Here is a 25,259-nt window from a genome sequence, read left to right as displayed (position 1 = left end):
CCTAGGCCTTTTTATTTTCTTTTGGTACAATAGAGTAGAGTCCAAATAGGACTTTCAGACAGAGATTCTGTTTGTTCGTGATCCGGACCCGTTTTCAAATCGGTTGAGAAGCGTACGGCACGGCACGCATGTAGCGACAGGTAAGAAGGTACTTATAAGTAAGTTGTGGCAGGAATATTATATTCTGAAGAGTGTGAAGGAGCGGAAGCTTGAAGGGATATTGAGTGGCACTGATAGCAGTTTACAGTTAGAGATTTGGTTCATCCCCAGGGAACTCTGCTTCTATTTGTATCCGCAAAGCCATGTCGGTCCTGGTCTCAGTCCCAGTCCCAGTCCCAGTCCCAGTCCCAGTCCCAGTCCCAGTTCCTTCTCTCCATCCATCGTCCACGTTATGATCATGCCCTCGCAGGGCTGACGTCCCAAGCGACAGCGAGGTGGATCCTTGTCTTCATGCTTTCTCACGATGCCAGGCTGGTCGCCTGACTGTAACACGATCAACGCCCGTCCAAATCTCATGCCCTGCAAACGCAAGTGGCCAGCAAGTCTTGCCGGTGCGGTACCGTGATTTACAGTAAATTATGATACCGCCTTGCTGGCCACCCAATCGCCAAAAGTGTGAAACCTGCTGGATGATGACCTGGAAATGGAAACTACTTGGTACTAGGTAGTCCTGGCGAGTGTGGCAGTGCTGGAGTTGGCTGGGCTGGGACACTCAGTCCGTGAGGAAAGCGAGGAAAGGTAAGGTAGAGAGGAGGGAGGGGAGGGGAGGCCCTTCACGATACTTTTGCGGAAAAATAGATCTTGCGGAGCCCTACCCAAAGTTCCCAGAAATTCATGCAACTTGACCTCACGATGACGCTGGGGGCTCTGGCTCCTCTTCGGCCCTGCGACATCCATGATCCAGAATGGACCTCAACGGGAGGATTGAGGGGTCACTGGTCACATGATCTTATGTAGGAGCAAACATCACGTGGCATTGTAGCAGTCTTGGAGGAAGAAATGCCGAGCAAATACGGAGTACGGTGCCCCAATTGACCTGCCTGGTGGCCTGTTTTCAAGCTGCAACTGCACGCAAGTCAAGCAAGCTCGCTCGGCACCAGTCAACCCAACGCACCTCCTCCAACCACAACCCTCCATCATACAGTGACAACCCCTCAGTGCAGTTGTACAAATCAGAAGCTTTCCCCCTCCATCTCAATCACTTCCCATACTTCAACAATCATGTATCGACAAGCTCTTTCCAAAGCTGTTCGCCCAGCTCTTCGTTCATCCCTCCAATCCCGGGCTGCATTCTCAACCACCACACGAGCCATGGCTGGCGGCGACACTGGAGCTCCACGGAGCACCGGTACCGGGTCCGTAGCTCCCTGGGGTAATCCTGATCATATCACAGACAAATGCTAACAATTCTGCTTTCGATAGAGATGCATTCACCAAGCGCGAGAAGGCCAATGAGGACTACGCCATCCGCATGCGTGAGAAGGAGAAGCTTCTGGAGCTTAAGAAGAAGTTGGCAGAGCAGCACGAGCACCTGAAGAAGCTCGAGGACCACATGTAAGATCATGCCACAGAACGAAATACACCAAATGGGATACATAGCTGACAGTGAACCTCTGCAGTAACGAGATATCGAAAGGTCAAGGTGGCGAGCAGAAGTAAGTATAACTTTGTACAATGTGGAGGATAGGCCTGCTTGCATCAAGCAATGCTGAATGTCATTGCTCCTACAGCTGATATATTGCGGCGATCATGGCATGGAAAGGAGACAGGTGAAGGAATGACGAATTGTATACAACATGTGGATTTGCAGCACCTTGGGACACAACAGAACAACCACTTCTCATGGCCTTGTTGTCTCTTCTTTTTGGTCTACTTTACACTGTGCACACACTCTCTCATCGTGCCTGTCGTGATTCTCAATACCCATCCGGGCTTGCAATAGCTTAATACCGAACAAATGCTGCCAATCCCAAACCTCGATCATTTTCAAGATGCCCACATAAAGTGCCAACGCCAACCTGAAGTAAATCCTCCGACCAAATTAATCTACTACTTTCTACCCATGACAGATCGGTAGAATGATTCCGCAGCTTCACTTTCCGGTCCGCCATATCCATTTGGACCAATGCTTTGGACGCCCTTCTGGGACTCGGCAATCTTGTTTTGCAAAGCTGATGCATTCTCATCAATCCATTGCAATTGTGTTAAGTGGCTATTCAAAACCCGGACAATATGTGACAACTGGAAGAGAGCGTTAGCAACAAAAGTAATTGAACTTCAGGTATGCACTTACAGGATCATCGGCTTTACTAGTCTTGCTCAAAGTGGTCGATGCATCATTGATGGCATCAATCATACTTGAAAGATTCTTGCCCATATCGTCAAGTCTATCGGTCAGCTTCTCGGCAAGCTTGAATGTTCGTTCTCTCTCTTGATCTGGACCTTGCAGAGTCTCCCCTTGTCCAACTTGGCGTTGAAACATATCATCAACCTCTGTCTCGTAACGGTCGAGCCAAGAAGCCAATTCGTCTTGTTGACTCTCCACGTTCGACAACTGACGTTCAATTTCCGCGCTCTGTTTTTCAGCATCATATGTGCTTAAATACAGCTTCTGGATTTTCTCCCCATTCTCAACCATCAATCTATCCCAGGCTGCTACCTTTTCTGCTTGATCTTGGAACTGCTTATGATAGCTCGACAAGTCAGATGCCCATCGAGTGATGATCTCGTCCATAGTCTTGTTCTTCAGACGGGTCAATTGAGGTGTAGGTCCAGTAGTTGATGATCCAAATCCTTGCGTAGGACCTATTTGGGAGCTGGCTGCGCCAGTTGCTGATCCTCCTCCGAGGCCGGCTCCTAGACCAGACCCCAGGCCAGTACCTGAGCCTGCACCTGATCCCGGTCCACTGGAAGCTGGTGCTGAAGTGGTTGGAGCCGCAGTCGAAGTTGAAGTGGGAAAGAGACTTGGGGTTGTCGAAGCGGCAGTAGTATTTGATGTCGAGGTTGCAGAAGAGGCGGCTGCGGCCGATGCTGGCTGGGGACTTGCTTTCAACCCACCGAACAGACTGGGGGTTGTGGAGGGCGCTGCGGAAGTACTGGCTGGAGCAGCACTGAACATAGGAGATGCAGAAGCCGCAGCTGTTGTGCTTGGCTTGAAACCACCAAATGGAGATGGGGCAGATGTTCCAGTAGCTGGGGTCTTATTGAACAGGCTGCTTGTCGCAGCTGGCGCTGTGGATGAAGGTTGAGCACTGGTAGTGGTGGTTGCTGGAGTGCTGCTCTGGAAGCTGAAGGTGGGCTTCGGAGCTGAGCTGGTCACAGGGGTTTGGGCCGACCCTGTTCCAGAGGTGGCAGGAGGCTTTCCGCCAGAGAACATTCCACCACCGCTGGATGTGGTCGCAGGGTTTGAGAAGAGGGAGCTGGTAGTCGCTGGAGTTGAAGAGGCTTCGGCGGGCTTCGATGTTCCAAAAGAGGGTTGACCGACAGACCCAAATAATGATTTGGATTGGGGATTGTCCGTAGGAGGAGGACCAGCAGGAGTAGTAGAGTTGGCAAAGCTGAAGGCGGGTTTGGCTGGGGTCGTTGTTCCTGCCGAAGCAGCATTGAATAGACTTGACCCAGCGGGCTTGGTGACATTACCACCAAAAAGTCCGCCAGCAGTAGGTGCTTTGTTCTCGTTATTCGCCGGGGTTGAAGCTTCACTGTTTTCCTTTGCCTGGCCGAACTTGAATCCGCCTGCCCCTCCAAAGCTGGGTGTCGTCGCATTTGCTGTGCCGAATAGACCAGGAGTAGTGGTGCTCGATGATGCTGCTTGGCTGCCAAACATCCCACCTGGAGTAGCTCCTGTACTTCCTCCGAAAAGATTTGGTGTTGACGCTCCTGAAGCTGGGTTGGAAGCTGGTTTGGCGCCGCCAAAACTTGGAGCCTGACCACCCGCTGTAGATCCACCGCCAAACGAAGTTGGTCCTGATGCCAAGTTTCCAAAGAGACTTGAGCCTGTAGACCCTGCTGGCTTTGCTGTAGTGGTTTGGGCTGCGCCAAAAGGAGAGGACGTGCTAGGTGTAGTCGATCCAAAGCCTGCGAAGGGACTTTGACCAGTGCTTGTCCCTGCCGCACTGCCAAAGCTGAAGGAAGATTTGCCGTTATTCGCCATGATTGCTTATCGTCCAGAGAGGAAGTCGTTGCTCAATCGAAGGCTATATCGAAGTCGAGGTCTCGATCTGTGGAAGCTCTGGTTAGCTTTGGGTTTATGAGAAAGCGCGAGACAAAGGAACCTTTCGAATGAATTTAAGGTGCAGCTTCTGCGGCCTCGGTTTGTGTTGATGGGACAAAAGGCATTCGCAGGAAATGCGATTGAAGCGGTGCGTTGTACGAAGGTGCAACAACAGTACCTTACCTTAATAACTCGGCTGGGGTTGATTGAATGAAGCGCGTTGGAAGTTCCAAAATTTTAGCGCGCTTTGGATCAGGCTGGGCAGTGGGCTGGCGCTGGCCTTGTCTTTGGCACGAGCATGCATGGGTGGAGAGACAGAGAGGGCAGGGCAGGGTTGAAGACTTGGCAGAACGAGAGCTCCTCGCTCTAGAACGTCGAAAGGGGGCTTTTGCTTTGCAACAACAGTCCTCAAGAGCAGGAGGTGGAAGACTGGCCTTTCGCTTGCTTCCTCTGGGAGAGTTTTCTGGCCTTCTAATACAACAGCAGCAGCAGCATCAATACCAGATCTACCCGAAGTCCCATTGACCGAAACATGGCAGACGACCATGATGAGCGCTTGGAGCCGCCAGCCAGATCAAGCATCGACGACCCAGGAGCACACGACTTGGGTAAGAATTACGTCTATTTCTCGCAAGCCTGACCTTACACTGACAATTTCTAGAATCGTCAGATTCCGAGGACCACTTCTCGGACGCTCAGTCTGGCCTGGAGCCAACATCCACGGACGACACCCCTGTTCCTGCGGTAAAAGTCCCCCATACTCGAGTTGAGAAGGTGGACGACGAGGCCAGCTATGGAGAAGAACCTGGAACCGAGGCCTACCGTCTGCGAGAGCAGGACGCTGCACCTGATGAGATAGCAATTGTTCCTGAGCACACGACACCAAGGATTAGCACACCTATCAGCAAGCCTTCTACACCTCCCGGAGGGCAGCCTATTCCATTGATGATAGTTGAGAAGGTCGACCCCTCGTCTCCGAGCCATGGAGAGGTCCCGGGGACTTTGGCGCACGATATGCGTGCCGCAGATGCTGTGCCAGATCTTGTTGTGAGATCTGGAGAACGCAGCCGCTCTTCAAGCACCCGCTCTCGAGCAGGTAGCACCCCTGGAGACCTCCCGATTCCCATTACAAAGGTAGAAAAGATAGACTCTAGCCCTCGACACGGAGAAGTTCCAGGGACAAAGGCCTACGAGTTGAGGAGAGGAGATGCGGAGCCAGATATTGTGGAGGAAGTGGGCGAGACACCAGGTAAGGGAATTTCGATATCTTGTACTTCAGAGCGATTGACCGGATCAGGGTCGCCAACGTCTCCTGGTGCTAGGTCCCCAATTATAAACCACGCGAGGCGGAAGTCTTCTGCGGCTGGAAGGAAGGGGCCGACACCTGTCACTACAGACGAATATAACGAGGATGAGGATGGGTCGGATGGTGGATTTGGCGACGATTTCGATGATTTTGAAGAAGGGGAGGATGCAGAGTTCGGTGATTTTGATGATGGTTTCCAGGAGGCGGCACCTGCTCCCCCTCCACCACAGTCTATACCAATAACACCTTCATTTGTAAGTAGCAATTATACTGGGTTTATACAAATTGCCCCGTCTACAAAAATGACCCATTGTTAATCCACCCTCAGCCCGTCCTTGATTTCGCAGAACTCGACTCCCCGGAAGATATACAAGCTGCAACTGAGAAGTATATGAACGCTCTTTTCCCGTCAGACTCAATTCATACATCTGTCCTACCACCACTTTCAGCCGAGAACTCCATTTTCTTAACACCTAGAAGCGCTTCTCTATGGTCACAACTCGTGGCTCCTCCACCACTACAACCACCAAACTGGATCCGGTCTCGAATCAGGAGGTTATTCCTTGTCTCACTCGGGGTGCCAGTCGACCTCGACGAGATTCTCCCAGCTTCCAAGCAGAAGAAGCTCATTCTTCCATCCATGAACCTCAACCCAGCCTCTGGCTCACCCAGAAACTCGACCGAGTCCCGCCCGATATCTCGTCTCAAGCAAGGCGAAGGAAACGCTTCCTCCACGTCCGTCGACTCGCAAGGCAAGCCATCTCGATCAGACTCACGGCGGAGGAAAGGACCACCTCCGGCTCCACAACTCGACCTCATATCAGCAAGGCAGCTTTGCAGCTTCACGGATGAGGCATTAGAAGGTCTCACATTGGAAGAGCTGAAAGCCCACGTCAAGAAGTTGGAGGATATGCAGGGGACCGCCAAGGAAGTGTTAGAATACTGGACTAAAAGGACGGATGAGAAGTTGGGCGATAGGGAGGCCTTTGAGGGTGTAATTGAGAATCTGGTGAAGCATGCTAGAAAAGTACGGAAGTGACATGGAGCTGTGTGTAGCAGGAGTAGGCGTTAGTAATACCCAATCAAGACCTGATCTTCAGGAGCCACCCAAAGACCACATTTCCATGAGGTAGTGGCATAAGCCAGCTTCTGTCTTTAGTTGTAGTAACAATTTGGCTAGTATGAGCCGCGAAGCACGAGACAACGACGAGCGTCACCTATCACCAACGTATTTTAGTGGAGAGATGTCAAATTCCAAAGTCCACTTTCTCAGCGAGTGAACGATGAGTGCTCTATTCGAGTTGAAAAGACTTTCATCGTCGTCTACCGTATATCAACAAGTCAGCCTGAGAATTATCACTTTATAAAGCACCCTCTCTTCTTTGATTGTTGGAAAGCTGACCATGACATGGCCAGCCTACAGGTGCTTTGGGACTACAGTTAATGGAGGGTCATTCGTACCAACTTATTGTTGGCCACACGTCTTGCATCATTCTCACCCTCGAACTGAAAGAGATTGGATCTTAATGGGGCTGGATGGTTGGAGGGCTGGACAGTTCAGTACCTTTAAAGTAAAGCAAGCCTGTCATCCGGAAATAGTGAACAAATTCGGCAAAGAAGCGAAGAAGATGCCATCATTGGAAACTCCAAAGGTACTGGAATGGCAGGAGTAGAAGGGGAAACAAGCCTATCACTCAAATTATTCTAGGGTTGTATTACTTATAATAGGTGCAGAATGAGTCTCTTTTAACAACATCTGGTGTGAGTTGGGGTTCTGGGTATACAGTATACAACAATGACATGTCTACTATCTAAATCAATTCTCAAAGTTTGAACAAAATACCTTTCACTCTAGAGTAGTAAAGAACGTTGAGTGATTGAACAACATATGAGCTCCAGTGGCGAGATTCGGAATTCCAAATGCGGCTTTAGATACCATCCTGAACATAGACCTCCATATGAAGGCACACATATCTCCTAAGCCACTCCTACGAAATTGCAATGAGAAAGTTGTCATGGCGCAAGAACGGCGTGGATTACCGGGACATTCGATTACCTACCATCTCACCAGCACCAGACGCCGGTGGATTAAGTGAATTCCACGGCGCATTGAATCATAGCGAAGAGACCAGAGCAAGTGCAAATTCTTATTGATATCCATGCAAAGAACAACGATTATGAGCCTTAAGGGCAAGTAGGCATGCGCAGTAATCCTATCTCAGGAATCGAGAGACCAACCACAAGGAAAGTATCAGGCAGAATAGAGAGGCATCGAATCGAGATCAAGATCGACCGAAGAACGACGAGATCCTGGGTTACGAAAGAAAATGCGAGCGCTTTTGCAGTCAACTGCACCCGATTGTAAGAGCCCACCACTTGAGGTCAGTAGGAAGACTGTGTGATGCAAGAACACAGGAGCAAGTAATGCAATGTCATGAAAAACGAAGGAAAACGGGCAGTGCTACCAGTACTGGCCAAGAGAAGGTGTGGTGACACAGCTAATCCTGTGAGGTGTAGAAGACGTACAACCCCAAGCGTAATGTGTAATGAGGGGGGAAAACCATCGCTCAAGCAAAACCATGCAATGCGCCTAGTCCGAAAGAAGTCCAGCAACTATCGATGTATCCCCAATCGCAACGCACCATATCGACCGCAAAGCAACAACCTATCGTATCATCGTTTTTCGTCCATCGTATGCGTAACCGCCGGAGAATGCAACGCACCTTTTGAAGTAGAGTTGAAAGTTTAGAGTCGAAAATCCAGAATCGAGAATCGCGTAATGAACCGAAGCAAAGAAAAACAAATGCTCCACGTAAGAACCATCGCAGCAAGGAGAGACTGATGAGGACATATGAAAAGGAAGGGCCGAGTCGCAATGCATGTAAACGTCAAGAATCTGTCCTTATCAAAGTTCGCAAAGGGGTATCCGCAATGAAGAAAGAACCGCTAGACATGCCAGAGTCGATGCATCAAATAGGTACGCGAGCTGAGACTGAAGATTGCTGAGGTGTAGAAGGGAGATTTCGAAACGTTGAGTTGCAGAGCTGAAGAAAATACCATGGAGTGAAACCAGGAAGAATGCGAACCGTATTTAATAAGCGCCAGGGAGTTGCCAGTGAAAGTCGGAGGTATCTCTTGCGTTAACAGAGTAAGAGACAGACAGGTTGAGCTGGTACCGGCTAGAGGAGCGACTAAGGGGCATGCCGTCTGCGATCTTCACAGATTCAAGGGGAGGCGTCAGTCTGCAGAAACATGGCTGTTAGCAATACATTCTTAGAGATTAAGACAAGGAACCCGTTGTCATGAGCTGATGAAGGGATCTGCGATGTCGGTTTGATGTCAAAGAACGAAGGCCTATTTTTACAGCTGCTGCTTTTGGGAGAGTGGAAATGTAAGAAAATATGGATGGTCCTAAACCAGCCAAGGAGTAAAATACTTAGTAACACAGGCAATGGAGAATTTTGAAAGAGTAATGAGAACCATTCCGGAGTTCTTGTCATACTGGTGATTGGAGAGGGTATGGTCAGGATCTGAGCATGGAAGGAAAATTCGTGCACCAGGCAGGACGGAGAACTGATAGACACTACTGTTGTAATACTGAGGATACATTGCTAGGAGAGCTCGCACAAACAGCAAGACACCCTATATGTGTTGGGGATAGAAAGAGAGTCTAAACTTTTTGAGGCTTTTGAGAACGAGGAAAAGAAACGTGATTGCGGTTTGGAAACCAGTGATGCTCCCCACAACCTCCCGCAGACAGACAACATTAGCCAACAAGCTGGAGCCAAAATAGAGAAACAAGCTCAGAGCGTACATGTGTAGGAGGAAAAAGCAGCGCATGTCAGACCCTTCGTGGACACGTGAAAAAGAGACATCTAATGCACTTTTTGTACATGGCATCATGGAAATGCAGATCCCCACCCATCCGATACTTTTGAAGTAACGCTAAGAGGAGAAACAGCCATCCAGGCGGGGTTAGAAAAGAAGTAAAGCTGAAGCCACTAACGTGAAGATCAAAAGTTGACTGTGCAAGACGCCATGCGCTATACTCCGTTCCGGGACATGGAAATATGACGCTTACTGCGAGAGGTTAGAAGAATTGAAGCATCATCACGAGGATTCCTGCTTACCTGCAGAGGTTGAAATTGGCCGTATGGGTGTGCGGGAGGCATGCCCATGGATGAGTATTGGGGTGGAGGTGGAGCTGGGCGGTACGGAGTGCCAGCTGGTCCAGAGTTGTTTTGAGAGCGGCCCCAGGATAGACGAACACGGGAGTTGCCAATTGGGTAACCCTGCATCTGGTTGATGGCCATCTCGGCGGCGTGGCGCTGAACGAATTGGACAAAGCCGCATCCCTTTCCGGGTGGGATCTTGACGTAGGTGATCTCACCGAAGCCCTGGAAGAAAGAGCGGAGCTCATCCTCGGTAACGTAACCAGAGAGACCTCCAACGAAGACGGTGGTGTTATTAGGATCGGTAAACTGGTTCATTGGCTGAGGTGCACCGTAGCCACCACCTCCATAGCCCATTGGTGGTGGAGCACCCATGCTGTACATACCAGGAGCAGCTGGCATACCAGGTCCCATAGCAGGTCCACCTTGCATGGGCATGCCACCGGCTGGGCCACCGCCGCCAGATTTGTTCTTTGGTGTGGCTGTCGAGATGCGCATGGGACGATTGCCACAGTAGACGCCTTGCATCTCGCTTAAGGCACGTTGTTGGTCCTGCTCGTCTGCGAAGCGAACAAACCCATAGCCACGGGACATACCAGAAATAGGATCCGTCATAATCTTGGCAGATTTACAAGACGGGAAGCGAGCCTGGAAAAGGGAAACCAGGACATACTCGTTGACCTCTGGTCCTAGATCGCCGACAAAGATAGAGAATTCAGGACCGCGGTCATCACTGTATGTCTCGTCAGCTTTATATTCCAAGTAGATAGGGAACATAGAAGAATAGGATTATGAACCGGGAATCTGACCGTCTATCAGCAAGCCCACCGCCAGAAGCCCAATTCAGCTTGAATGGTCGGGAGGTGTTAGGGATCATGGAACCGTTCAGTGAGAGGGCCTTCGCAGCGGCGGCGGGGTTGGCAAAGTCGATGAAGCAGTAGCCAGCATTTCTGTAATAATATGCATTAGTGAGAAGATCGGCGCATAATCTGACAATATTGAAGTTACTCACCCAGAGAACTTGTCTCTAATCATCTTCACATTGACGGATTCTCCCATGCCGAACCAAACAGATCTGATGAAGTTCTCGTCGATCCATGGCTCAAGCTCGCCCATCCTGACAAGTGTTAGTTCTGGTCGTGTTGAGTCTCTGATAGCGTAGCGGGTGGTGAGTAAGTCAACCCCGGACGAGGAGGGGAGACGAGACGGGAAGGAGCACTTGGGGACAGAAGGCGGAGAGTTCGTTCAATTGGTAAGAACGCAACAGGTAAAGAAGTGTTCCAAGGAGGTATGAGTGTGTGATGGAAATGGGTGGTTAGTGGATTGCGACCGTGCGCAATCCGAAAGAGCCACACAAACAGTGAAGCCTTGATCGCGTCGAGAGCGAGCTAGGAGTGATAGTGGCAAGAGCGCAGTGGTTGTGATTAAGGGAGGGGAGTGTACTGAGAAGGGAAGGTGACGGTGAATAACGAATGAGTGTCTGTTGACTTACCAAAGTGTGGTCTTCGCGTCGCCGCTGACGCTACCTCCTTCTTGGCCACCTTGTTGTTGGAAAGGGGCAGGAGATCCACCTTCTTGGCCACCTTGTTGCTGTCCAGCCTGAGGTGGCTGCATGCTTGAAGGTGGTGGAGGGCCTTGTTGCTGTTGCATACCGTTGCCAGCATTCTCCTGAGAGAACTGGTTTTGTTGTTGATTTGGGTCGTATTGAAACGCCATTTTGATCTTGACGTGTGCGACGGGTGAAAGTGTGTAAGGGGTTTACAAGCGTGTACTGTGTGAAATAAAAGAGGGAGAGGTGGAGGAGTGTTGTGGGTGGTGAGGTCGAGAGAGGTTGAAGGACGAAGTTGTTGTGGAAAGAAGATGAAGTTGGAAGATCGAAGGCGAAGGCGACGTGGTCTATTTAAGGCTAGTTAGCGAGGCTCCCGGAGTGAATCAATGGCGCTTGAGTAGTAGTGAGTAGCTAGCAGACCCTAAAACGGAATATGGATAGAAAGCTGTATAAGACCCGTGGAGAGATGCGGAAGGTATTGGGAAGGTTATGCCGCGTCCGATGAATTGCAGAAAGAGTGAGATGAGTTTTGCAAGCTGCAGACTTCAAGGAAATACAATCAAGGCTGGTCAAGAAATCTCACAAGCCAGAGCCTAGCTAGAGGGAACAGCTTGATTTTTTTCTCCAACATAACAGAGATCGCGGATTACGTCACACACTATGTGATTCATCTATTGAATGTATTATGAGTAGAACGACCAACTAGCTGACAGTCCCTTCCATAAAGGTACTTGCTGGTCCTTGACCACGATGCAACGGCTAGAACTCAACAACAGCTACCTAGTAATTCAAGCAGCCCGAAGTATGGCGTCAGTACATGGCAAATTTGGTTACAAGGCCAATACAGCAGTGCCCTAGAAGAATATAATGCTCGGAAAGCGCTGGTGGAGAGGCTGAGCATGTCAAGAGAATCTTCGAATCGGACAAAATGCCAGATAACACTCTCAAGAGCCAGAGCAGAACTGGACGGGACCAAACAGAGCGCGCAAGAAGAGCAACAATTCATCAGAAGTGCAATTCGAAATAGGAGAATGGTGGCACGGCACGTGGGCCATGGTGTAGTTTTGTTCGTGTGCCTCTCATCAGCCTGAGCGAATATGTGAGTCTCAGTCCTCACATGCAGATAACACCAACTAACGACATCAGAACTCAATGCGCAGAATTTCAACAACAGACAATAATCAGACTCAAAGGAACTTGTTGAGCAGTGTTCCATGTACGGTGATCAAAAGCGTGGATTACTTGAAGTTTTGAAGTTTTTCGAAGCCTTGAGGTTGGTAAACTTACTTCGAATACTAACAGCAGTCGCGACCCTCTTCCGCCAACCACTTGGTTCGGTCAATACAATGGACTACAAAGCAGCGGAAACCACACGGTCGAAGAAGTTTTGAACAGCACTGCATTTGCACCTCCTTCCAAGCTTGCCTATGTATTGCCGTACCAGCTGCAAGGACTTGTCCTAGCTCGCGAAAGAAAAGACTCTTTTCAGACCACTGTCGAACAAACCGTCGGTAGGACAGATGCAAGCTGTGAGAGAAGACGGGGATCAAAGGAGTAGCTCCGCCTTGTATGATGTTCCCAGAGCACTTCTGCCAGTGGTCCTGTTTACTGACAGCGATGTGCCAGAATTCCGAACCACGCCTCTCCGAGGTCCATCCTGTCCTTTCAACGTCATGACTACGACTCAAGACATACAGCCATTGCATCCGGATGGCACAGTAGTCCAGAAACATGTCCAAGAAGTTTTGAAGTTCCAGGTGGACGTCCCTGTTCACTAGCCAAAACAAGAGGCAGGCATGAGCAGTAACATACGCAAATATGCCGCAACAACATTGGCTGCACACGACGTGTGCAGCCTTGGACAAGAGGGTGAGGAGGAAGGGAGCTGGAACTGCTAGGCACGTGTAGGAACTCCATGCTCCAAGGAGCCAATCCTTTGTCTGCCCATCTCATCCGCCCAAGCCTTTTCATAAATCTTTTAACTAACAATCCACTTGGATGAAAGTCGAAGTCCCTCTGGCTCCACCGACATGCAATGAGACGAACGGCAAGCGACGCAGCATGTCCATCTTCCAAGTACGAAACACCCCACACGACTCGACTTGCAAGGAAGCTTTCAGGCTCGTAAGAGAGTGCATCGTCAAGAGTCCGCTGTTTGAATGCTCTGTGTTACCAGACTCAGTCTCCATTACATTCTGGAGCGCTGTCCATAACCCTGGAGGTTTGTCACTTGTACAGCTCCGCTACAGAGCAAATGTTGCCGCCTCCCTCGTAGGCGAGCTCAATGGAGTCGCTCATTTTCGTTAACGAGTAAAGTGACAACAAAGTTTGTTGGTTTACGCGCAAATTCCAAGGCAATGCAGTGAGTCTGCCAGAGCAGCTTTGGTGCTGGCAAAATGCATGTTTCGTTTGCAAACAAAGGAAATTTCTGTTTTCTATGGCTCTACTGGCTACGCAACTGGGCGGCCAGTCTAGTGCCACTCGAGGGGAGAGCTTTGCGCATATGCCACGGCCTAAGCCCATGACAGCTTTCCCCATGATTTTCAAATGCACAGCTTCTGAGTTGATGTATTCCAATCCAGCACCGGTGTCTTCCGCCATTCTTGGAAGGGTCTGCCAACCACAAGAGGGATATCCGGAGGCATTGCTTACCTCAAGAAAATTCCAATACCAGTACGAAGAAGATATCCAACCCAACCTTCGTAAAGTCGTTACTGCGGCGAAAAGGCACTGGAAGCGACAAGCGTGACGGAAATCGACTCGACAATTGTGACAGCGCTTGCGACAGCAGAGGATTCGTAGACGAAAAGTTCTCAAAGATGGTGGTATTCGCGGGAAGAATCGCTGAGGATGACTTCAAATCCTGACACAACACAACCAAGGTCAGCAAAGTTAATTCTGGCTAGTTTGAAGCAGCGGATCCAATTGCTGTTGAGCTCTAGAAACTAGCTGCCCACTGCTGTAGAGCTTTGCGCTAAGCTTGCCATCAAACGCGCATCCGGAAGACCTGCAATGCAAACTGGCGACGTTGAAGCAAAGTTTGCGCCAGCAGTCTCCAGACGCCCATCTTTGGCATCTGGATTTCCAGAATGCAACAGTACTTCCGAGCGTTACGGCATCCAGTCCGGGCAAGCAGAGCTCTGGCAGTGGTATGGGCATAGCCGGTGAGGGGTTGTGTTGGGACTGAGCCTCTATCGCGTGCGGTCCAGTGAGGCGTGAGATCTCCCTCCAACTTACGTTTGACCTGCTGAAAAACTAGGATTCCGATGGGAAAGCAGTAAATTCGCAAACACCGGCGATACGAAAGGACACGAAGGACCGAGATATCGACAGGAAACAATTGACGCAAACAGACCGGCAGAACGACTTCGATAGGGTCGACTTGTGATGACGGTGGGATGGGGAGGTGGGAGAAGAGGGAGGAGAGAAGGGTAAGGTAGGTAAGGCAGGTGAGTTGAGTGAGTGAGGGTAAGTGCAGGTGTGTAATAGCGCGCGCGCGAGCGAGCGAGCGTGCGAGTGTGGGTATTGGGTATTGGGTAAGAAGGAGGGGAGGGGAGGATGGAATGGGGAGCTAGCTCCCCTAAACTCTATGCCGTGTAGTGAGTGGTAGTGCGAAAGTTCGTCGTGCAGGCGCAGGACTAGATCAAGTGGCTAAGTAGGCATTTGGGCTTTGTGGCCAGTGATTAGGTGGATGACTCTGGCTACCTAAGGTACGTTTGTCAATCCGCGAGTCACTTTCTACTGTATGCAGTTCCATGCCATGTGCTTTTCAGTAGTGTTGAGTTAGTATTTTAAATTTACATCAGGAGCTCTGCCAGCGATCAGCCAGTGTTCCTGGCGGTCGAGGTGTTCTGCTCTGCCCTGTTCCAACTTCCAGTACTGTAGCGTAGCGTAGCGTAGCGCAGCTTGGTGGTCAGGGCGGGCAGTTTTTCAGCTTGGACCGAGAGACACAGAGAGAAACATGCATCGGTCGTTTTTTCTGTCGACCTGGCGCGAAGACCAGGGCACCCCAGGCCGAACGAGGATGCGCGAGTTAGGTTTTGGGTGGGCCACACGAGGCTTAGGCTTAGGATTCCTCGTAAGGGACTGGGTCTGGGACTGGGACTGGGACTGGGACTGGGACTGGGACTGGGGCCATCGGTGCTAGCTAGCCTGTACGGAGTAAGCCTGTACTCGTAGCACTGCACTTCGCGTACCTTGGACTTTCCAGCCACGGCCACGGCGTGCTCTGGTGCTCTGGTGCTGTGGCCTGTTGGTTGATGCTGCATTGCACGGTGGACGGGGATCTCTCCCTCCCACTACTGTAGCAGCTGCTCTGCATTTGTTGTCCCTCGGATCTGGATTGTGCATCTCGAATTTGTGCAGGATGCTTGCACAGTTGGTCCTCTGTTTGGACAGCCGGATGGAAAAGGGCGGCCAAGGAGGAGGGGACGCCGATGAGAGAGGGGCTGAAAACCCGGAAACGGACTCCACGAAAATGATCTGCACGTTTGAACGCCTCTTTTCTTTGGTGTGTGTGAGGGAAAACATGGCCGTATGTATGTATGTATGTGTATGTATGGTTGCACATAACGACAGCTCCGGTGGCCGTACCGTGGTTCAAGAGGCGGTGCTGAGCTGACTACTATCTCCCTCCCTTAGGCGAGGTTATGTTGTGATTCTATTTTCCTGCGTGTGCGCCAGACAAACTTCTCCGTTCTGTCCAGGAAAGCAAATAAGAAGAATAGGGGCTTTTCATAAGGCTTGCTTCTGATGCTCTCAATGATTCCGCAATGTGGCCAGAGCGTTGCTGCATCGTAGCCCAGTACCTTTCCTGCTAATAGAGGTGCCATTTAACAGTCTGCTCATCTGTCCTCTTGAACCTTGCTTTTAATAACGAGCCGAGCTGTGAGAAAGTCGTGGCATCAAGCAGACAGACGAAGTCAGTGCCACACATCCAGCATATTTCTTCTTGATGTGGGCATATGGAAGTTATATTCTCATCTTGTTTGCAGCTGTACCTTGCATGAAGTATCCGTCCTTCCGATGGTCTTCATGCATCAACTTCCCAATCTAGATGCAAAAGCCGGTATCAACTCTGTACCTACCTAAGTATTTAACTCTCTACGAGAAAGAATCGTATGTCGCAAGGTTTTGTTCTTGCTTACTTTCATCCCGTTCTGGTGGGTTCTTCCCCTCAAACTCCAATATCAAAATATGCTTTCCCAGACGTCATTGCGGGATCGAGGCCAGGTCAATGCATCCTGGGTATCAGTGACTGGTGGAAACAATGCCACTTTGACTAAATATCCAATCGAAAGTCCAATGTCACAAATAGAGACCACCAAACTCCTAATCCGAAAGCAGGCCATCAGCACCCAGACCACCTGAAGATGCTACAGGGAACCACAGCAACAAAACAGACAGTGCAAGAATCACCAAAATCGAACACGAAATGTTTCAAGCGATACATTCCATACAGTCCTTTTCAAATACTCGAAAGTTTAATAAAGAAACAAGTCTTCATCCGTCGGCTCGCATACCATGTTTGTTCTCAACAAGAAGCGATCAAGCCTCACAACATGTATCTACCCTGTCTAAGAGATGCCATTCGCAGCTGCGCAAAGCCCTATGATATTAAGGGACCACAACCCCTTCACATCCTTCCCTGTCCCACATCAGAAACCCTGAAATGCTGAGGTCATGAAAGCCATCCACCCTTCCCGAGGCCCTCTTCGGCACTTCACGGAGGGAAGATCGGGCCCTCAGTTTACTTGCTCGGTCCCAAATCCCGAGAAGTCCTCAACACATTTTGCACAATCTACAACAAACCCATACCCATCCTCGAGAGAAAAAGGTACGTCCCTTTTTCCCCTCCATGCAGCCATAGTCACATCCCAAACACGCACAAAATAATGCCCGACTTCCTGCGACCGCCAGGGCAGGGCAATCTTCCTGCACGTAATAGCCAGCAAAGACGATTGGCTAGCCGACCACACAACGCCTGTCGAGCATCGAGCATTGAGCATCCAACGACACCAGACCAGAGCCAGACAAAGTGCGGTAAGGTCAAGAGGCCAGCAGGAAAAAAAAAATCGACCGGACCCTGAGATTCCCTACCTGCACCCACCACGATCGGATATCTCATCTCGTCCTGACCGCGTCTCGTATCGTCAAATCAGATCGCGTTACACGAGTCGCACGACCCGTAAGTGCCTGATGGATCGAGCGTGATTGGATTTTGATAAGTGAGACCCTGGACTTGTATCGACTCACATTGTATGGAAAGTTGTGATGTATTTTTATGAATTTATGCAAGCAGGCATAAACCGACCTTGATCGCTTGCAGCTTAGATGTGTGTTTACACTCCCAGTGCTTGCTGCACAGTTCTGCAGTTCTGCAGTTCTGGCTCTTGCCAGTTGCAAAGCAAAGCGCGTACTCACAAGTGACACCTCACCTCCATCCAGTATGTCGGATTCTCCATCCGACCAACCACTCATAAGACACACGGAGATCCCTCCTCCTCACCATGGAAATCCCATCACCCCTACATACCGCCCGGTGCCTTCCATCACACTGACATGCAAGCCAAGGCAGTCAAAGTCAGGCAACAAACAGACAAACAAGTAAATAGTACCCAGAACTGACTCACGGAGCAGTCAAGGGTCCGGACAGAATCTGAGCAATCACAAAAAGTTCCGAGAGCTAGCAGAGCAGCCACCCAACAAGATCAACCATGCGTTACACAGTCAAGAGAAAGCGATGCAACGAACAGGGAGATTAGGGGTTCAAAATGATGTGGCTGGTCGGTGTAACGTGTGGTGGAGATGTAGTTGAAGATCGACGATTAGGTGAAGTATTGATCGGACTTGTTCGAGGCAGGAGCAGCTGCTGGGAAATGATCCAGAGACAAGATAATTTGTTTACTTGCAACGGTCTAAATATGACAGAGTACATGTACGTATGATCTGATATCCGTGTTATCTGTACCGACTTGCAAGCCCCCTTAGACGTTAATTGTGGACAAGGCAAACACTCTCATGGCCTGGAAGAGGGACGGCCAGAGTCGAGTACTCTCTTTACATCATAGTCGACAGAAATATATCGTACGATTCCCAGCTCTAAGGTGACTCTTAATGGCTAAGTGAGATCTTAGTATCTTACTTTTATAAACAACATTGTATGAGCAGATAAGTTTTAAGAACACACAGGATCTGATCTTGACTGATGGATCTCTTATGACAGCATAGCAGCCACTGAAACTCGTATCTATATCCTTGCAACACGCATCGTTCACTACATCAAGGGAGAAACGAAAAAATGTCTCGAGCGCGCCAGAGAATCCATCAATGTACAGGGTGAGAAAAGACAGCATAGCCTATTTTGAGACGTCCAAATATCTCCCAATGCGGATTCAACTCCCAAAACAGATGTGACATGGTTTGGCAACAGAGAACTAGTTTAAGCGCTGCGAAGCTTCCTTTCTCAACCCAACAGACAAGTCATGGTCCCTTTTCTGCCGGGCGTTCGAAAATGGCACATGAAACCCATTTGTTTACCAGGTTTAGACAGCGATTGGTAAGGAACCAGTACCCGTTTCACTTCACTCTTCGCGATGTGTATGCATGCAACAAGCCCGCCACGAGCCCGGTTTCCAGGAAACGGGAACTTACAAGACGCAGCATTTGCAGGAGGAATGAGAACTGGCATGTTCAGTAGCGGTGTACTGTATGTTCCTTGACATGGTTGGTGGGCAATGATATCTGGACTCAAATCATTCTTGTAGTGCTAATAAAATTAACAACCATCACAAGATAGGACACAATCACTTAGACAAGCATGTAAGACAAACAGAAACATAGCTATCATAAGCGTCTGAATTTCCACCCATGTTATCTCGTCATCCATCCTTCCATCTGAACTATCTACTCCGCTAGTCCATCTCTCATGCATTTCATCTGAGTCAGCCTATTCATCTCCTCCAGTCCATGCCAACCTCACAAGCGCTGAGTCCAACCACCAGTTGAAGAAAAGATTATAAAACAAAAAGTAAAAGCCCAGACATTCCCGTTCCCACCCGCAGGCCATGATAGTAGAAATTCAAGGAAGAAACACGTGGCAACGAATTGTTCATCCATCCCTCGGAAACCGTCGGAGGAATGACAAGCCAGATGCCATCCCAAACAGAAGGGGGCTGCAACGCATTGCAAAGAAAGAAAGAAAGAAAGAAAGAAAGAAAGGGCAATAGTCTCCCAACCCCAGAGGATGCGTGCCCGTTATTTGTGGTGCAGTGCCTCTCAACTCCATTTGCCTGAACGCCATGGCCGTTTGAAGTCATCAGATGTTGCAAAAAAGTCAAATAACGGGTATGAAGGGTTCGCGACGGTGGCCTTGAAGAAGCGAAGCTCCTCCAGCATCGTGGCTTCTCGGACACTTCTGACTACACAAGTCCAAGGCCGAATGGTTTGCTCAGCTGCTGTGTGCGCGCATGAGAAGCTGTTTAAGCTTAGCACGGACATCAGTGGCATGATCAAGAATGACTTACTCTGGCAAGCGGATCTTCTGCATCTGCAGTCACAATCGCAGGACTCTCCAAGCTCCCATGATTGATCGGCCCAGTAGTTGTGTATGCACGAGGCTCGAGGGGTGGTCGAAGTGCAGAGTTCCCTGGGGCTGGTGGCGGCGCAAGTGTGCCGTTTGATGCTCCGGCCTTTGGAGACTCATCCTTTGGGGATGTGCGAACGTCTCTGCCCTTTTCTAATAACGCACCACCTAGCGTTGCACACTTCAGGATGGTCTGGATCAGATGATTCTGCTTGAGAGGCTTGGACAAGTATTCGTCCATCTGGGCTTGAATACACTTCTCTCTGTCACCAAGCATAGCATGGGCAGTAAGTGCAATTATTGGTGTCCTTTGGGTACCAAGACTTCGCTCATATTCACGGATCTTGGCTGTAGCCTCAAATCCACCCTAAGCTGAAGTTAGTACATCGAGTGGTTTCGAGTTCGATTCAACTTACCATAATTGGCATCTGCACATCCATGAGAATGACATCGTATCTCTTCTCCTTGATAGCATCGAGAGCTTCCTGGCCATTTCCGACGACGGTAACAACATGATGATACTTCTCCAAGATTTTGACTGCCAAACGTTGGTTAACGATGTTGTCCTCAGCTAGAAGAATCTCGAAAGACTTTGTGTTGTCGGCTAGAGATGGAGCAGCCCTATTCTCCAGTGCGGGGATCATTCCGTTTCCAAGGTCAATTGTCAAGCATGGCGTGGTCATGTAGGAAGTGATGCCCAAATCCAATGCTGACTTTAGACTGACGTGGACAACAGGTGCCAGGAGAACAATGGGGATGTACTTGAATTCGTCGATTGATCTCAACCGTCTGGCAGTTTCGATTGAGTCCACGATAATAACATCAAAGGCAGATGCAACCTTCGATCCACCGCCTGACAAGTTGATATGTGTCTCTGACTTCACGACTACAGGCATGAGTCCAATCTGTCTCAACATGGTGATGATTTCTCTGCCATGGCCAGTCTGTCCCTTATCAATAAAGAGGACATTATGGGCTTGATACGGCTTGAGTTGCTTCTCGATAAAGCTGATATCGGATGTCGCAAGTCGGACTGTGCAAGTGAAGTAGAACGTGCTGCCCTTGCCATATTGACTCTTCACCCAGACGTCTCCTCTCATCAAGTTAACCAGCCTCTTTGAGATTGAGAGTCCAAGACCTGTTCCACCGAACTTTCTCGTCATGGAACCGTCAGCTTGTTGGAATGTATCGAAAATCAGGTCAAGCTTATCTGCTTGAATGCCGATACCGGTGTCAGAAACCGAGAACTCGATCGCGTACTCATTGGGCGCACACTGATCCTGCTCGGCTTTACGAATTGTCAAAGATACCTCGCCGTGCTCAGTAAACTTAATGGCGTTACCCACCAGGTTGAGAATAACTTGTCGTAGACGGAACGAGTCACCCACAACATGGTCGGGAACTGAGCTGTCCACTCGGTATGTGAGATCCAAGAACTTCTCGTTTGCCTTAACCGCCAAAGTCTTCAAGGCGTTGAACACGATTCCTCGAAGGGTGTAAGGAATTTCCTCCATAACCATCCGGTTAGCTTCGATCTTGGACAAGTCCAGAATGTCATCGATAATCGTCAACAAACTGTTTGCCAAGTTGTGGACGATGTTCAACATCTCACGCTGGTATTGGGTGAGATCAGTGTCCAACGTGAGCTGGGTCATTCCAATGATGCCGTTCTATGAGGCCGTTAGCATTTCTCTCAGCTGCGAAGTATAGAAGCGGTAAAAATGGACAAATGCAGAATTTCGGGACCCCCTAGAGCGATGATTACACTATAACGGAACTAGCTTACCATGGGTGTTCGGATCTCGTGAGACATGTTGGCAAGGAATTCGGACTTAGTTCTATTGGCGAACTCGGCTGCTTCTCTGGCAGCAGTATTTCGCTGAATGGAATCTCTCAAGTTGAAGACCATCTGGTTGATTTTTCGCTTCAGCTCGTCCATTTCTCCGGATGCCTCAACAGTGATCAGCTTTGTAAAGTCGCCATCAGTTGCAGCGTTCGTAATGTCGCCAAAAGCTCTGACTTGCGCGGTCAAGTTCATGGCCATGGTGTTGACATCTAGTTAGATTAGCAGAAGTTATGTTGAAGTTGATGAATGTGGAAGTGTGAGGCATACCAGTTGTGATTTCCTTCCAGCGTCCTCCGATTCCAGCCACATCGGCTTGGCCACCCATCTTGCCATCAACACCCACATCTTTTGCCACACGTTGCACTTCATTCGAGAAGATACTCAAACGGTCTACCATATTGTTGATGGTTTCCTTTAGAACGAGTATTTCTCCAGCAGCTTCAACCTCGATCTTTTGGCTCATGTCTCCGTTTGCGATAGCTTGGGTGACTGTTGAGATACCTCTGACCTGGGATGTCAAATTGCTTGCCATGGTGTTAACATTTTCCGTCAAATCCTTCCATTTTCCTTCAACATTGTCGACTTGGGCCTGACCTCCAAGAGTTCCGTCTGTTCCGACCTCTCTAGCGACTTTGCTGACCTCAAAAGCAAATGTGCCTAATCTATCAACCATGGTGTTTATGGTGTCCTTCAACGATGCGATTTCTCCTTGTACCTCGACTCCAATCTTCTTTGTCAAATCTCCCTTAGCTACGGCCGTTGTAACCTTTGCGATTTCTCGCACTTGTGTCGTTAGATTCATAGCCATTCCGTTGACATTTTCGGTCAAGTCTCTCCAGGTACCCTCGACATCGTGTACAGTGGCTTGTCCACCAAGTTTTCCTTCTGTGCCGACCTCTCTAGCAATTTTGGTGACTTCTCGTGCAAACTGCTGCAGTTGGTCCACCATGGAGTTGATGGTCTCCTTCAGCTGCATGATTTCGCCCTTACATTCAGCCTTGACTTTCTGGGTTAGGTCTCCTTTTGCGACAGCCGTAGTAACCATAGCAATATCTCTGACTTGTGTTGTAAGATTGTTGGCCATTGCGTTGACATTGACAGTCAATGTATTCCACATGCCCTTGACTCCTTCAATCTCTGCCTGTCCGCCGAGGATACCTTCCGTTCCTACATCTCTTGCTACACGAGTAACTTCAGCTGCAAAGGTTCTGAGTTGATCCACCATGGTATTGATCGTCTGTTGTAGCTGTAAGATCTCTCCCTGGGCTGGTCTTTCAATTTTCTGGGTCAAGTCTCCGTGGGCTACAGCAGTGGTTACTGAAGCAATTTCTCGCACTTGATCTGTAAGGTTCTGGGCCATGACGTTGACTTCGAAACATTAGCAAATCGTTCCGATTGTAAACATCGCAGAACTTTTAAAGGCTGCATAGGCTTTGGGAACATACCGTTGTCTGTCAACTCTTTCCAGGTTCCATCCACACCAGATATTTGTGCTTGACCACCAAGGATACCTTCTGTACCGACTTCTCTGGCGACTCTAGAAACTTCACTGGAGAATATTTGCAGTTGGTCCATCATGGTATTGATGACCTAATTGCCAATTAGTAAAAGTAGTAGCATGAGTAGGTTGATGATGGAACTTACCCTCTTGAATGTTGTGATTTCAGGGTCCATTTCCACGGAATGGATTTGAACTTTCTTGCTCAGATCACCACGAGCTACTGCAGTAATGATTTCTCCAATTTCTCGCAGAGCTTTTTGGAATGCTTCATTTGCCTGCTGGTGTTTCTTGAGCTCACGCTCGAGGGACGCAACACGCTTGGCCTCGAACTGGTTTATGAGGTGCTGTTGATGCTGTGCTTGTTCCTCCATTCTAGCCTCAATGGCAGACTGCTTCAACTTTCCCTCCTTGATTTGTTCAGCTTGGTCGACAATCTCCTGCTGTAAAGTTTCGATGAGTTCGTCATTGCTGAGTTTAGGAAGCTTTTGGGGTCGTTCTCCAGTAGCGTTGTCTCTGCCCGTCAGCGAAGAGTTCATATTGTTGTTCTGTCTCATCGCAGAGCTCTTCGCTGCTCGCGAGCCATTGCCAGTGAGGACATCTGCAAAGGCAGATGGGGCACCTGTCTCGTTTGGGGTATCTGGCAGAGTGTGGTTGTTGACCGTGCTTGCCTTTGCCTCCAAGTGCTGTATCCTCGCAACCAAAGCAGATATTTCGTATTCAAGAGCAGCTTTGGATGAGGTCTCAGTTCCTGGAAGTTTTAATGCTTGGCTGGCCTGAATCGCGGTGTGAGGGACATTTGTCGCGAGGCTCTGCAGCAACGAGCAAGTTGCTGCAAGAGTCGATTCGTCGGCCATATTGGTACTATCTGCAGCTGGGCTGCCTTGGTAGATGGTTGTAGTCGCTGATTATCCGGGCATTAAGTATGAAGCTGGTTCTGGAAAGCAGAATAACGAAGGCTAGATATTCGAGGTAAGAGTCGTTCAGATGTCCTGGGAGGACTGCGGTAGATCGAGGACTCGAAGACAGCGCAGAGCAGTCAGTGGCAAACACGGAGTGAGAGCCTGGGAGCGTAAATGAGCGGGAGGAACTCCAAAAAGGAGTCTTTTGACGAGTTCACTTCCGCTCGGTGGGATGTATCGAGAAGTGGTCAAGGTTCTTCTGGTGGTTTAAAATGCAGTCCTAGCAAGCGAGGCCGAGTTGCCGCTTGAGGTGGAAGTTACAGTCGGGGCGTGCTTGGACAAAGGGGGAGGGGTTCCAAATGTCCGCCGAGCTATCTCCAGAGAAAGGGAGCGGACACGGGAGGCTCAGATTTCTTTGTGCTGGAGCCGTGGTATTGAGGCTATTGATAGAAAATGAAGTGAAGTACGTTGAAGGAAGGGAGGTAGGGTAAAGAAGGTCGTGGTCGTGGTCGTGGCCGTGCAGAACACCAGTTGGACGTGATAGTGTAGACTGAATTGCACGGTAAGTACTGGACTGCATCCGTATTCAGAACGAAACTAGGATTGGATAGCGATAGTAGTAGGGAGCCACAAATCCCAATCCCGCCTGTCCACGAGGTGAGAGAGCAGAGGACAGTACAGTACAGTACAGTACAGTACAGTACTGGTGACGGTGACAGGGTCAGGGACAAGGACAGGGACCAAGATCAAGGCCAAGACCAAGAGCCAGGGAAGGCTTGGGAAGCGCAGCAGAGACGGCCAGTTGTTGGAGCTTACGATACCGTATGCAGGCAAGGGGCGAGCGTTGAGTGGAGTGTGCAGGTGGGAACCCGACTTCCAATGGGGAAGCATAAAGCCGAAAGGCAGAGGCAAGAGGCAAGGCAGAGGGACCCGGAGGACCTCGAGGGCAGCGCAGTGCGCAGTGAAGCGCAGTAGTGCAGCGCGGAGGCGGACAAGTCAACAGAGAGCAAATGCACAGCACAGCACTGCACAGCACAGCACAGCACAGCCCTCAATAATAACTAAGGTACGAAAGGTACAATACTGTATTGTCAAGTGGAGGCGTTCTGACTGGCTCGAGCCGCCGCCGGTGTTGCGGGCGGGTCGAGGGTGCTGCACTGCTGGGCGAACAGAACAGAACCAGAACCAG

General features: G+C 49.7%; 6 protein-coding genes across 6 annotated transcripts; 2 read left to right on the top strand and 4 right to left on the bottom strand.

Annotated features, from left to right (window-relative positions):
- Positions 1-1,221: 1,221 nt before the first annotated feature.
- ONS95_007795 (uncharacterized protein) lies at positions 1,222-1,734 on the top strand (the record flags this gene model as incomplete). Its single annotated transcript, XM_058501315.1, has 4 exons — positions 1,222-1,355; positions 1,423-1,554; positions 1,620-1,655; positions 1,731-1,734. 4 exons carry the CDS (start codon positions 1,222-1,224, stop codon positions 1,732-1,734), a joined length of 306 nt encoding a protein of 101 aa, XP_058362633.1.
- A 315-nt stretch (positions 1,735-2,049) lies between these two features.
- On the bottom strand, positions 2,050-4,153 carry NUP62CL (Nucleoporin-62 C-terminal-like protein; the record flags this gene model as incomplete). Its single annotated transcript, XM_058501314.1, has 2 exons — positions 2,050-2,241; positions 2,294-4,153. 2 exons carry the CDS (start codon positions 4,151-4,153, stop codon positions 2,050-2,052), a joined length of 2,052 nt encoding a protein of 683 aa, XP_058362632.1.
- Positions 4,154-4,724: 571 nt separating this feature from the next.
- Positions 4,725-7,307, top strand: ONS95_007793 (uncharacterized protein). The gene is made up of 5 exons (XM_058501313.1): positions 4,725-4,821; positions 4,875-5,462; positions 5,511-5,773; positions 5,848-6,586; positions 6,700-7,307. Exons 1-4 carry the CDS (start codon positions 4,746-4,748, stop codon positions 6,556-6,558), a joined length of 1,638 nt encoding a protein of 545 aa, XP_058362631.1. The 5' UTR covers positions 4,725-4,745; the 3' UTR covers positions 6,559-6,586; positions 6,700-7,307.
- A 2,289-nt stretch (positions 7,308-9,596) lies between these two features.
- On the bottom strand, positions 9,597-11,407 carry ONS95_007792 (uncharacterized protein; the record flags this gene model as incomplete). Its single annotated transcript, XM_058501312.1, has 5 exons — positions 9,597-9,599; positions 9,650-10,424; positions 10,501-10,641; positions 10,704-10,808; positions 11,184-11,407. The coding sequence occupies 5 exons, from the start codon at positions 11,405-11,407 to the stop codon at positions 9,597-9,599; spliced, it is 1,248 nt and encodes a 415-aa protein (XP_058362630.1).
- Positions 11,408-15,349: 3,942 nt separating this feature from the next.
- Positions 15,350-16,234, bottom strand: ONS95_015044 (uncharacterized protein). The gene has a single exon (XM_058508729.1). It carries the CDS (start codon positions 15,808-15,810, stop codon positions 15,388-15,390), a length of 423 nt encoding a protein of 140 aa, XP_058362629.1. The 5' UTR covers positions 15,811-16,234; the 3' UTR covers positions 15,350-15,387.
- Positions 16,235-16,500: 266 nt separating this feature from the next.
- Positions 16,501-24,996, bottom strand: NIK1 (histidine kinase osmosensor). The gene is made up of 7 exons (XM_058501311.1): positions 23,315-24,996; positions 23,116-23,260; positions 21,938-23,038; positions 21,611-21,879; positions 20,241-21,494; positions 19,766-20,191; positions 16,501-19,716 (listed from the first exon to the last, which is right to left on the bottom strand). Exons 1-7 carry the CDS (start codon positions 24,023-24,025, stop codon positions 19,690-19,692), a joined length of 3,933 nt encoding a protein of 1,310 aa, XP_058362628.1. The 5' UTR covers positions 24,026-24,996; the 3' UTR covers positions 16,501-19,689.
- Positions 24,997-25,259: the final 263 nt, after the last annotated feature.

The sequence above is a fragment of the Cadophora gregata genome (assembly GCF_030347475.1).
Source record: "Cadophora gregata isolate MNR1 chromosome Unknown scaffold_2, whole genome shotgun sequence".
NCBI lineage: Eukaryota > Fungi > Ascomycota > Leotiomycetes > Helotiales > Ploettnerulaceae > Cadophora > Cadophora gregata.
Note: the sequence above shows the minus strand (reverse complement) of the source record. Positions and strands in the feature narration are given on the sequence as shown.